This window comes from Camarhynchus parvulus, chromosome 3 (genome assembly GCF_901933205.1).
Source record: "Camarhynchus parvulus chromosome 3, STF_HiC, whole genome shotgun sequence".
Classification (NCBI taxonomy): domain Eukaryota; kingdom Metazoa; phylum Chordata; class Aves; order Passeriformes; family Thraupidae; genus Camarhynchus; species Camarhynchus parvulus.
In genome coordinates this window covers 56,605,421-56,619,229 of record NC_044573.1, presented here as the reverse complement: position 1 = coordinate 56,619,229, position 13,809 = coordinate 56,605,421, and the positions used below count along the sequence as shown (strand labels likewise).

At 37.6% G+C, this 13,809-nt stretch overlaps 1 protein-coding gene across 1 annotated transcript in view; it reads right to left on the bottom strand.

Moving 5' to 3' along the window:
• Positions 1 to 338: 338 nt before the first annotated feature.
• The window catches only part of AHI1 (Abelson helper integration site 1), an 81,399-nt gene continuing 67,928 nt past the window's right edge, over positions 339 to 13,809 (bottom strand). The window contains exons 23-24 of the mRNA XM_030945663.1: positions 5,070 to 5,149; positions 339 to 1,505 (exon numbers count right to left, since the gene is read on the bottom strand). Of these exons, the coding sequence (XP_030801523.1) occupies positions 1,268 to 1,505; positions 5,070 to 5,149 (318 nt within the window). The 3' untranslated portion in view covers positions 339 to 1,267. The remainder of the gene's footprint in view (positions 1,506 to 5,069; positions 5,150 to 13,809) is intronic.

Below are 13,809 nucleotides of genomic sequence, written 5' to 3'. Positions count from 1 at the left end.
CTGGCAAATAGCAACTACCAGGGGGTGAAAAGAGAGGATTTGCTGCTGTGCTTTACTCAAAAGAAAAAAGTTTGCAGATTTTTCTGGCTTCGAAACATGTGCAAGGAAGATATTACAATATACAGCAACTAGTCCTCTGCATCTGGGTGCATTTCACACATCAGTGCCCAGCATTGTTATTTTCACTTCTTTTTTTAATGGAATCAAGTGCCCTGTCTACTAAATAAGGGCTTTCTAATTTTATGTTATTTATTGCTTCAGAGGGGGAGGAGAAAGAATTTCCTAGCAGAGTAAAAATAAACTGGACATCATCAGCCAGAAAAAATACCAACACTAACTGGTAGAAAGTGTTTTGTTTAATATAAAACATAAATTATTTAACACCGTAGTTAATTAGTGAAGTCATTAGTAAAAGTTCACAAAATAATACTCAAGTAAAAAAATAGAGTAATGATGCTTACAAGTGAATAAGGACTACAAGTAAAACAAACAGCATAGTTGGATATGAAATATTTCATTCAGACAAAAGAAAGTATATTTGGCAAGACTGCTGCCAAAGCAGCCAGGAACTCTGACAAAACTGCAATGAATCTTTACTATGTGCAGCACACCCCATCTGAAAAATACAACTGCCTGGAATTTGCAACACTAATTAAATTTTATAAGAACAAGTAGTCCTATTGAAGACAATGTAGTTGCATAGGTAGTTACTCCACAACTCCCTTCAGAGCTGCAAAATGCAGTCCAAACACGTATTTGATGTCAGGAAAATATTTTTTAAAAGCTTGTGTTTTCAAGTACACCTTAATGTCAGCACTCCTTTGGTATTTTACCATCCTGAACACTCTTCTATTTAACTTACAGCACATTCTAAAATGCTACTTTAATAACTTATGTAGTGGTTGGGCATGTTTTGCTCTAGATCACACTTTTTCACTTGATTCTTTGCTTGCCGTGGATTGATCTAGAGCCTACACAAATGCCTAAGTGACAGTTTAATCAGATATCAAATTAGGAAACATTGTATTTGACAGTTTCAGTTCTTTTCCAGTCCAGTGAGGAGCTGAACCTTCAGGTTCTGTTGAGTTCAAGGAAGCCAGGGCAAAAGTCATCCAAAACAGGTTTGCACTATTGATAAGTCACAACTGGTACCATTTTGCATACTTAAGTATTTTAATTTATTTGTTTGTTGTTAATCTTGGAAGAGAGATCATAATTGCAGCCTTCAATGCGTGTAATGAACATCGCCCCAGCATTCAGAAATAAATTATGCCTCTGCATCATGGTGCTCCAGCTCAAAGGCAATATTTGTCCTTCCACTTGTGCTTAAGTTTGAGCCTCTCGCTGCCTTTTTCTTCTTCTTCTTCAATTCCACCCCACAGGATGCAGGCTCGTTTTCAACACCATTAGTTGTAACTGATGACAGAGGAGTATCAACGCTCATTAAGTTGTGCTGATTTTCTCTCTCATTCCTTTGTATCCTTTTCTTCTTTTTCTTTGTATCTCTAGAGGAAGGTGGATATAAAAAGAGTAAAAGAAACACAAAGTTAGCCCAAATTTAGAGCTTTTTCCACCTACAGCTGATGTGTTAGAGCAATTGTCTGCTTGTCCTCTTGAGCACAATGCTGAAACAACTACAAAAACTACTGTTCCACAGCAGAACAAAGGCAGAAAAACCATGAAGACAAAATATGAGGCCACTCCACTAGTCTAGTTTTTATCATAGCATTGCTTTGAAAAGAACTGCTCATGATCTTAAAAATCAGTTCGTCTTGATCAACAGACAACAGATGTAATTAAAAAATACAAATTACCAGTCTCCTCCTCTCATAAAAGCAATTGCACTTGTTTTTTTCCACTTTCCAAAGCTCAGACACCAAAACACTTACAATTAAGGAGAGATTCCTGGTTTATTTATGCAACAAGAGTAAGACACGCAGTCAAAGTGCCTAAGATTAGTTCTTCCATTTTAATATACCTGAACAAGGACAGAGTCAGAAATGGCTTTAATGTCTATTTCTGCTTATCAGCCTTCATACAGTGCCGAAAGGACTGGTCAAGCTCCTATATTCCAGTTGATGCCTCTAACTGGTCTTGCACATGATAGCAGGGATTATGTAGATGTTACACCACTTTTACCATGAATTCCCACTCTTGGCAGAAGGTGTAAGTTTAACTATAAATACTTAACAATACTTCGTCTCTGACCTTTCAAAGGAAGGTACTGTCTTTGCTCAAAATTTGTATTGTGCCTAGCACAAAAGGGTCTTGGTTTATGACCTGAACTGTTTAATGCTGTTGAAACACATAAGCAAATGGATGAATCAAGACTGAAGAATGTAATGTGTGTCTTTTCCACAAAAAATGGTGTTACAAGTGCTGCACTGTTGATGATACTGTCCTAATGTAATCGGGTTTTATAGATGAAAATATTTACACATCAGCCTTGCTAATGAACTGATGAATATCTGCTTGTAGTTGGAACTTTTTTTAAAGCTAAACTGTATACTCATGAATATGTGGATTGCTGCAGCTCTAGTGCTGTAACATCCTAAGAAAAAGGTTTGGGAGTCTAAGAACCTCTGTGTTAGGATTCCTAGAACAATTTGAGGAGTACTGGTGCATGAGGAAACTAGGGTACAAGATCATAATTATTCAGTGTTGTAAGTGCCAATGTGCCAAAGTCAGTGTTCAGCTGGGTCTTATGTAAATTTATGGAGAGCACTACCTAGTGCAGCTCAAGGAAGCCATACAATGGGAACACACCTAAGGACATACTGGCTGTGCTGACAAGTAGCAGCCAACCATTACTATTCAAAGGGTAAGTACTATGCTATTTCCAATATAAAGCTACTCTAATTTTGAGAAGCAGTTTTCATCTTTTTATTATTTGAACATCAGATGTGATGATGTATCAAAACTTAGATTAAAATCACTTTGCATAATTTCTCTATTTCTTCTAGAGTCTGCAGAAGACACATGAACTGCTTGGCTAAGATAAAGGTCTACTACCATCTTGTATAAAATTTATTTTACTATTGCAAAACCTTATTTTCCACCCAGAAATTATCAAAAAACAGACATTTCATAAAGACTTGCCATTCATGTTCTTTTACAGCTGGTATTGTGGCTATAGTGAACAATACTGTTCTAATAAGCAAACCAGTGAACATTCATTTGGCTCAGCAAGTTGCACAGGTATTAAAGTTTCACTTCTCTATACTGAAAGTGTGTACTTGACAACCACTCAATTCTTAGAAATTATGCAGTATATAAATTTCATATCGTATATATCAATGTGACATGAATCTTAAGTGTATTTTCACAGAAAACAGGAAAAAACCAGCATGTTTTAGGTGGAGCAACTATTTAAGTACAGATTGGACTGGATCTCAAGTCACGTTGATATTGCTGTTAGATGCAGAAATATAAACCTTTTCCAGTTAAGATGGCAACACTTGCATGTATATAAATTTTTAGGGATATTTCAAGACACATTGACTGCAGTGACCAAGAAAACTAGAGTCCTGGCAGGCCATGTTTTTGGTCAAAGTAAAGTGAGAGTTTTCATGAAAAATAGGCAGCCCTCTTTCTGAGCTGTTTTATTACCTGACGTGTGCTGTATAAATACCTATAAACAGAAATACTGACAGTTTTTCACACTAGTGGCATCAGCACTGTCAGAGGATTCTTTTCTAGCTTCAAAATAAGGCAACAGATTGTAGTCTTTTCTGAAAAGACCTGGTCAATGTGGTCACTGCTGTGAAGTGCTATGACACGGAGCATGCATGATTTCAGACTGGAATCTCCATGATGCTCCTGCTCCCTATGGTTCAGAATGAGGGAGCATATTCCAGTGATTCAAGCACATAGGTGTCTTCTTTCACCTTTTTGAAATGTAACTGAAGTAATTTTTGGGCTCTATTCCTTCAGTGTGACATCTTCTCAGGAAAGCCCTAGTTTCAATTAAAATAAAAATTTGTATTTAGTATGACTCAGCATTCTTGAGTCTTCTTAAATAATTTGTGATTCCACATTTTAAATCTGTGGTCCCACATTTTTCAGTGGATGCCCTGGAAAGGTCACTCAAAATAATTGTTTCCTGAAGTCCTACCAATGGAGTTGAATTATCCCAAATTTCTGATACTGACTTTTAACAGACTGTGTCAAGTGTCACAATAACTGTGCTTTTAAGGCATTCCCTTCCTTAATGAATATAACACTAGAATAGTTGTGTCCAAAATTCAACACTGAATTCTTTCAATGTGTGGTTGCACAGCCCACTTCTCATAGTGATTGAGAGTTAAACCTTCCACTCACAATTTATTTTCAAATTGAGAGACAGCTGGAGATAGAAAATTCAGATTTTGTATCTCCTAATAATCTACATAATGCTGTAAATGCAGATACATACCTGAAAAGACAGGTTCAAATGAGGTATGTATCTGCATTTACAGCATGTCGATTATTTATATGAGGAAGGAACCAGTCTGGAAAATGATCAGTGAAATAACTTTGCTTAGGTGACAGATACAATGGCAAACATGGGAAGTATTTTCAGATATCAATTTTTGAAGCAAAAATGGTTGCAAAAGCTGAAGATATTATGGAAGCTCCTGTTCAAAATGCTGAGATCTTACCCGCTTACAGCTTTCACGCAACAGAGAGCTACAATTTTTAAGAAATGCAAGTGTCATCATCAAAGGTGCTGCTGGCATCTTTTTAGAATGTGAAAACCTTTTGGAATTTACATTAATTAACTTTTAGAAGGTGTCTGCAGCAATAAATCCTAATACACAGCTAAGGGATGCCAGTGAGCAACCACATATCCCTGAGTTTTGATTGCCATGTACATTATAGTCCGTGCTCTTCTGGGGATGTGCATATGTGTAAGAACTCTTATTTCCTTCACATTTTGGGTGTAAAGCACTCTCCCACTGATCACCCTAAAGCTAACTTCTTGTTTTGCTTGAAAAAAAAAATCAACCCTTCCAACATTTCTCACAGTTTTTAAACAGCTGTTGTTGTAGGAATAACACTGCAAATTGTTAAAAGCATTTCTTGCTTACTGTGTTGCAGGTGAGTCTCTATCTGTGTCATGTCTGGAGGTAAATTTCAGGTCCCCTGACTTACTGGTGACTGGTGACATCTGTAAAAGAGACATTAAAAGCAGGAAGGTAAAAAGACGACAGACAACAGGGCCAACACGTGTGCATAGAAAACCCACCAGCTTCCTGAATAAGGAGAGAATATACCTCGTTTGAAAAAGAATGTCTATCAGCCATGAAATGTTAACTCCTGTGTGGTTACAAACAAGGAAACAGTGCCCTGCTACAAAAAAAAAGGCTGCTTGCAAATAAAAGACAGTTTTCAGGTATATGTAGAAACAAGAGGTTACGAATCTGCTTGAAGCCAGCTTAAAACACACATTGTTTTAAAAGAATTGTTATTTGTGCTTCTACAAGTAAAAAATCAGAATGCTATAAAGCCTTCTTATTGCATAGTTTTCACAAGAAAAACCTGTATTTTTTAATCTTACAAGTTTCCTTCAAAAGCAGTTCAAATCACTCCAGGTTACTTTGTAGTTCAGGGCTAAAATTTCCCCAAATCTGGAAAAGTAGATTCTCTCACTTCCAAAGTATCTAGAGGGTCTCTGTACAACTTGCTCCCTCTACAAATAAACCTAATTCTAACAGGTCTCAAACCTAATGGAAGAATTCCCATAAGGAAATATGAATGCCCTGAGTCTTCAGGGACAGATTATTTTATTAGTTTAATATTATTTTTCTGCTGATTTAGAATAAACAGGATCAAGCTCCCACTGACTCACTGAATTCATACCTTTGCGCTGCACACAAGAACCATGTTCAAACATTAGTCATTAGAATTAGTCTGCTGTAAAAACACAGATTGCTGGATTAGTTTAGACAAAAGTCAGCCTATTAGAATACAACAATGTAGCACTGGCAGGGCTAGGAAGAAAAATCATCTACTTCACACACAAAATCCTTCTTAATACAGTAATAAACTTGAGACTAAGTCAATGGTAAAAGTAAACACAAAAGAAGGAAATATAATACTACTGATATGAAAAATACAAGGGAGTGTTGTAAAGGGAATGACTCCAAGTAATTAATACTTCCTTCAGCATTTATAACCTTGTGGTTCCTTGCCATACGTACAATCATTAGTTCATTCTGCTCACAGTGAAAACAAAATACTTTTCAGAAAATCCTGTGTGAATGATGTTGAACCATTTTACCCACATTTTTTAGCAAACAGTACAGAATCTTCTCACTATACAATTACTATAATCAAATATGAACCATTCCAAAGGACTGTAGAATTTCCTGAAGTGCTGCTACAGAAGACTGACCTCTTATAAAAAATACACTAAGATTTTGAATACTTTCAGACACCTAAACACAGAAAATTATCCTTGTTTTACAGTTAGAAGCTTAAAGTATCCACTAAATTAAGCTGCTTAACTGAAAATTCTTATGATCTGTTTTAAAAAGAACCCATCACATAGCCTTTCATATATTAAAGCACAGCTTTTTAGTATGAGTACCAAGGAAAGAAGAGCACACATTTGGAGGCATTCAGATAGCTGTTCATCTCAGATGGCAACCCATGAGAATTCCTAGGTGTATGGAGACAGATTTCCAACAATCCACAGTCCTGTTTATGACAGCTCTCTTAATTCCTACAAACTTTCAAGCATGTAACAAAGGAGGAACTAGATACTAGATCTTTATGAATCAGATCTCACTGCCACGACCTCCTTTTGTCTGTCCCACACACCTTTGTGTCCCTCTCAGTCCAATCCTTAATCCTCTTTTCCCATCCTAGTGATGTAAGAAGAAGCAGTACTGAAGAAACAAGGGGATCAGTGGCAGATGCAAGGAGCTGGTGAAACAAGGGGATGAAGCATCAAGAGGAAGAAGTGGAGGCTGGGAAAACATGCAGGTCTTTGGCAAAGGAGGTGTGGTAACATTGGGAACTCACTAAGGACATGTCAATGTCAGGAGCAAGCCAGGGAAGGCTGGAATATGGAGGAGCTGAGGAGGCTGTTGATCTCATCTTTATCCATTTCTAAACCTCTCAACCACTTGTTATGCATGGGCAGATCTCCCAGGAAGCTCCAAACAGCTCTGCACTATCGTCACTGCCTCTGTACTAAGATGCAGTGAAGCTGGTGCTGGAACAGGCATGGTGTGAGCCAGACACTCCTTCAGATCACAGAGCTTAAATATTAATATAGCATTATTAGGCCAGTGTTTGCTTTAAAGAAAAACACCCTAACGTTTCAGACACTTCTGAATATTTTTCTGCTCACAAGAACAAATGCTGAACACAGCACAAAAAATGAGCTTATTTGTACAGTGCCACTAGTGGTGTTCAATTTTGTTGCCATGTTCTAATTCTCCCCGTTTGTGAGATATAGCCCACCAGAAGAAGAGAACATGTCAGCTGTAGAAGCTTGGCTTTTCTAAAGATCACAGAAGTGAAAATTGGAATGAAGTACACATTTTCCTTTTCTAAAGGGCTTGCTTGCTTTACAGCTCTTTCATTTCATACTTAACATTCTCTCTTGCTGCCACATAAGAAGCAACCAAAGCAATATAAATAAAGGCAAAATACACAAAAGCATATCAAGTTCCTGATCCCTGCTATAGAATCCACAGCAGAAAATCAAGCACTAAACCCCTCCTCTGCAACTTGTGGGAGCAATCAGGTATTTCAGAACACACTTTCTAAAAGAACCTGAAGCAGAGGTCATCTAAAGGAAATACTAAGGACATAGTCCCATCCCAAATCTACATTTTTGGTGGTGCTTTCCTCTAGGCTGTGCAGATTTGTCCCTAAGATTTGTCTGCAGAGATTCTCTGGCAGACTAGGAGGTAGATGGACAGAATAGAGTGGTGCAGGGAATCTATTCAGATGACTCAAGCCATGACAGTAAATGAATTTGCTCTATAGCCTACAGAGGAACTCTCCCATAGAAGCTGTTTCTACAGAACTTCATCTAATTAAAAACTCATTGGATCACAGACGGCAAGAATGAACATGTCTCTGTGCCTTTCCATGCTCATCTTTAGGACGCTACACTCAGTACTAACCTTGTATCTTGTTTTCTATTATGCAGTCCATGGATAAAAGATTCACAGCCATGTATTTAACTACCCAAAACTATGCCAATGCCTGCTGTCAAAACTGTTCTAACAAGTCAAGTTCAGGAGAAATGTGACACCACACCTCACTCATCATTTTCTTCCCTGCTATTCTGCATCCATCCACACATTTCCCCATTAAATGAACAACTGGCAGAGACCTTTGCTACCAGAATTACATATATTTCTTTTGCCATGACCTTCCTATTTAAAATGCAATTAACTTACAATTGCTTCCCCCCACCCCTTTAGTGTTTTTAAAGAACAAGCCTGGGTAAATCAGACTGACCATATTCTGGCCCTTATATCTAACAGTATTAGCTTAGATGTGAGAATCTAGAAGAACCATGGCTCAGTATACAAGACAGACATTGGCATGAATTTCTCTTTTTTGCACACAAGGAAAAATCTGTTGGGTGAAATCTGTAGTCATGGCTTAACACAGCAAATACTGCATCTCAGAATCAGATCCACTACGTGAATTTTTGAGGGATAACAAAAGGAGGAGGAGGAAGAGTGGAGACAAGATACTTCAGATTGAAGCAGTATGGTTTAGAACACCTGTTTTCATTCTTAACAATTTGGCCTCTGGGAATTTTTATGGGATCACAGCTTTGCATTAACATTTGCATGAAAAAGTTCAATTTTCTTCAGAAAGAGGCTAAGAGGACCCAAGGAGAAAAATGGGTTAGGGAAAAGTCAGCTTGCTCCTGAGATACATGTCACTTAACAGCATTTTTGGTTCTGCTTGACCAACTCAGTGGTTCAGCTTGATTCTTCCTATCTTTAAACAGACTGGTCACCTACAGTAAACGTCTATGCATGAAGTTCCCCCTTCTCTTTTTTCCCCCAACAGGTATTAATTTGCTTGTAAACCAGATATCTTCTCTTTCAAGGACTCTAGTAATACTATAGACACAAGTGTAAATATTTCTTGAGACAGAACACATAGCTACTGGCTTACAAATAAAGTAGCACCACACATGTTTAAGAGAGAGTAACTCAACTTGGACGTGCAGCTGACACACTGGAGGGAAGGGATGCCATCCACAGGCACCTTGACAGCTGGCTCTATGCTAACCTCATGAAGTTCAAAAAAGTACAAAGCCCTATACCTGGGTTGTGGCAATCCCAGACACACTTACAGGCTGGGCAGAGAAGTGATTGAGTGCAGCCTTGTGGAGAAGGATTTGGGGGCAATGGCTGATGACAAACTCAGCATGAGCTAGCCATGTGTGCTCACAGCCCAGAAGGCCAAACAAATCCTGGGCTGCACGCAAAGGAATGTGGTCAGCAGGTCATAGGAGGTGATCTGGCCTCTCTACTCTGCTCTTGTAAGACCCCACCTGGAGTGCTGTGCCCAGTTCTGGACATGGAAGTGGTGGAGCAAGTCAAGAGGAGGGTCACGAAGTTGATCAGAGGACTGGAGCACCATTGCTATGAAGACAGGCTGAGAAAGTTTGGGCTGTTCAGCCTGGAGAAGAGAAGGTTGTGTGGAGAATGTGCGGGGACCTCATAACCTTTCAGTATCGGAAGAGGGCCTACAGAGAAGCTGGAGGGGGACTCCTTTTCTGTGTCCTGATTTCAGCCAGGGCAGGCTTAAATGTTGTGCAATAGCTGGGAGGGCAGAGCCAGGATCCAAATGTGATAGGACCTCACAGCATTGCCAGGGGTGGGGGAAAAAGGACTCTCTTGGAGAAGGGTGTTCCTTCCAGTCCAAAACTTGGTGGGGAGAAGCCATCTGGCACTAATTTATTGTAGCAGACTCCACAGAGATCATCTCTGGATGTGAATCACTCTCTTTTGTACACTTTTGTTATTAACATTGCTGATGCTACTGTTCATTTTCTTATCTCATTGCTGTTTACAGTAAATTCTTCTTATCGCAACCCATGATCTTCACCTTTTGTGCCTCCAATTCTCAACTTCATTCTGGTGCAGTGGAAAGGGGGAAGGAAGTGGGAGCAAGAGAGTGCTGTGTGGATTGGGAGAGCCTCAGTGGGGGCACTGAACTGGGGAGTACCATTCCCACAACAGCCTGTAATGACAGGACAAGGAATAATGGGTATACATGGAGAGAGGGGAAGTTTAGGTTACATATTAGGAGGAAATTTTTTACTGTGAGGGTGGAGAAACACTGAAACAGGTTGCCCAAGAAAGTTGTGGATGCCCCAACCCTGTGAGTGTTCAAAGCCAGGTCAGATAAAGCCTTGAGCAACTTGGTCTAGTGGGAGGTGTCCCTGCCCACGACAGAGGGGGTTGGGACTGGATAATCCTTAAGGTCCATTCCAACCCCTTCACATTCTATGATTCTATCTCAAACAGTACAAACTGCATTTTAAAGGAAAAACAGAGTACTAAGAAATAGGAAACTTAAGAACTCAAAAGCTAAAATATGTTAATACTGGGTAAAGATTAAGAAAATGGCCCATTCCTTATAGATAGTGCCATAGTAACATTTCCTTCAGATGAATGATTTCTTAAAGAATAATCAAAGTAATTACTACTTCAAAAGTAGGATTTATAAAGAAATATCTATTTTATAATGCTATTAAACAATATATGTGGAAGACTAGACAGTAGCTTTGCAGATTGATTCTAGAAAAGCAGTTTCTTTCAGCCCAGATGTCGATACCTGCAGAGAGATCTGTAATCATATTACCTAGGAATGAAGCTCAGAATTATGAACTTCACTACAATACATTCTAATTCAATTGAAAATCACTTTTTTCTGCTATCTCCCTGAACCTTGAAAATGAACAGACTTCATGATGTGTCAAAAGTCTTCAGCTCTATTCACTGCAAGAGTTTCATTGTATTAATTCCTTAGTACTCCCCTCATTAGCATAATCAGATCTTCCTATTTCCCCCTCCTCTTCCTAAAAGATAATCAGTCTTTGAAGTGTTCCCCTGTAACCTGAAGAAAGGTAACATCAATGGAGAAAAGAGAAACAGTACAAATTATAAAATAAAAGTGTTTGATGAAACTAATAGAAAAACTTATATCTATTATTTCTGAAATGTGGAACAAGCTTTCCATGCTTTTTAAATATTTAGATTCAATAAATAAATTTTAAGCCCACAAAATCACCCTCACGTAAACAGCTCAAGCCCAGGGGAAAAGCATCAATTGCTTGGCAGGTTGGTTTCAGACACACTGGGTTAAGTATTCACAAATTCTGACAAGGACCTCCTCTAGGGGAAGAAGAGTGAGACCATGAATTATTTATGTGAACAGTGATAATCCCTAAATTTGTTTAAATATACATGGAATCAAGTTTTGATGACCTTTGGGTAGATTATTCAAATTGTGCAATAATAATGTGGTTCTTGCCAGTAAGCCTTTTCTTTTTTTTTCTATTTACATCTTGACATAATTTTCCAAAGATAAACATACCAGAAAGAATACTTTCTTACACCTTTAATGGAAGTTTTAAATTTACTATTTTGTCTATTACTACTTCCTACTATTCTCATGTAACATGGCATTGCATATTTAATATTCAGAATCCAGCTACATGTATTTCATGTAGTGAGGCCATTGAATTATAAAACAGGTTCACAAGATCTTATAGCCAGCAGAAAACTTCTGGGGAAAAAAAAAGACGCTCTATTGACTTTGAAATGTTTCTGATTGGCCAAAATTTTGCAAAACCAACACTATGGCTTCTAACAGAACCCTATCTGAATTGCTGTCCTTTCCACCTTCAAGTTAAGGAACCTGAAAACAACACATTAACTGGAGCAGCCAGTTGATAAATCCATCTCTATTTCTTGGAATTCTTCATCAGTGCAGTGAGAACTTCACTCCATGAAATTTCAATTGGCAGTTTACATGCATGTTGTAATTAAAGATGATTATGACCTAATTTTGTGGCTCAGGAGTTAAGTAACTCCTACGGCAGGAAAACAAGGTTTGCATAAAATTATTGTTATGAATGCAAAACTGATGGTAGAAAGTATTTTGAAAGAAAGTTCTTTGAACTAAAGCTTTTCTAGAAACTATTTGCAAAGTTCAATATTGGATCTTAAGTATTACACCCTCTTCTAATGTTAATAATTCCACTTTATTCACTCATAAAGCCCTGACGATTAGCTAGATATGCATGTGTAATATCTGCAGTTTTAAAACTATTCTTAATTAGACTATCAGATATTCTCAGTAATTAAAACCATTGTCATAGTCAATATTTTAAGTGCCTTATTTAGTCTTGAACAGTACCAAAATCTCACAAGTAATTGCTAGGATGATTTTCACAGTAACTGTTTTGCAGTCTTAACAGTGCTAAACATTTGAGTAATCCTCAAAAAAACCCAGAAAGAACAATAGATATAGCAGACCGAGGTATAACTAAGTATTTGGGAAAACATTCTTGTGTCCAAAAAAAAAACCAACTAAAAAATTGATTTATATTTTACTGCTTGTGTCAACAACTTAAGCAACAACCTAATTACTCAGTAAGTATTTTTGGATTAAAAAAATAAAAGCTTTTCTGCCAAAGCAAGAAAAAAAAAACAAAGCAAACAAAACCCCAACAAAATGCAGGGTTTTACTATATTTTTCTATCTCCCATATAAAGGAAATTGGCATTTCCCTTCATCAGGTCTTATACTGAGAAAAAGTGAAAGGAATAGGAAGAAAAGTTGCTGTGTCACTGCTGCAAGACAGGAACTGCCATAACCGATGAGCCCCATCAGTGGTCATCTTAGCAGTTTTGTCTCAGAAGTCTCTGGTATTGCCTAAAGCCAAAGCCCTGTAAAACTTTCATTCATTCTGGCAAACAGCTGAATGACAAGTTGTTTCTTCTATGCAGAACTCTGCAGCTTTTGTAAATCTATTACATTTCAAGGCATCATAAGTATTACAGAGATTTGATTCTTCATTGGTTAAAGTCACTATCCTCTTGATGGTTTATACAGTGCTGATGTGACTTGAAATTTAAATAAATCCATCAAATCGTCTTTCCCAGTCATTCCAATGCTTTTGAAATCTGAGCCATTACCTCAGCCTAAAATGTGTTATTAAGGCAATCAATCCCTAAGCGCACACAATTAATAGTGTCTTGTAGTAGTTGAGTTCACCAGGATAACTAAGCATGGCATAAACAAAAATTTCCTTCTACCAATAGTAGATGTGTTCCATTCCAGCTTAATGCTCCCTGATCTTGTTTAACAGCAGAAGGAAAGAAAAGTGAAAGAAAGAAGAGTGCATTGACTTCACATCAGGTATTACTTTGTATGCCCTCTCCAGTGTTCATTCTTTGCTAGTTTAATCTCGTATGTACATCCCCTTATATAATTTTTTTAGGACCTGTTTCACAATTTCCCTCTAGATTCTATGATTTTGTACTACCCTTGGCTGCTGTGCAAGAAGAAAAGCAATGTATTTGCTTGGTTTTGGACTGATATTGTACATTTGATTCATTATGTCTTTCTTGTAGACTACTACAAAATTCCAACTAACAATTAAATATGTAGATAATGTAACTCAAGGTAGAAATAGAATTCAATTTAGGAATTGAATTTATTTCATTTTAATTAAATAATATTAAAACTCAGTGTTACTAAAACAAGTACTACCAGTAATAAAAATACTAGTGTTAGAAAAATATGTCAGCCATAGACACTTGAGAAA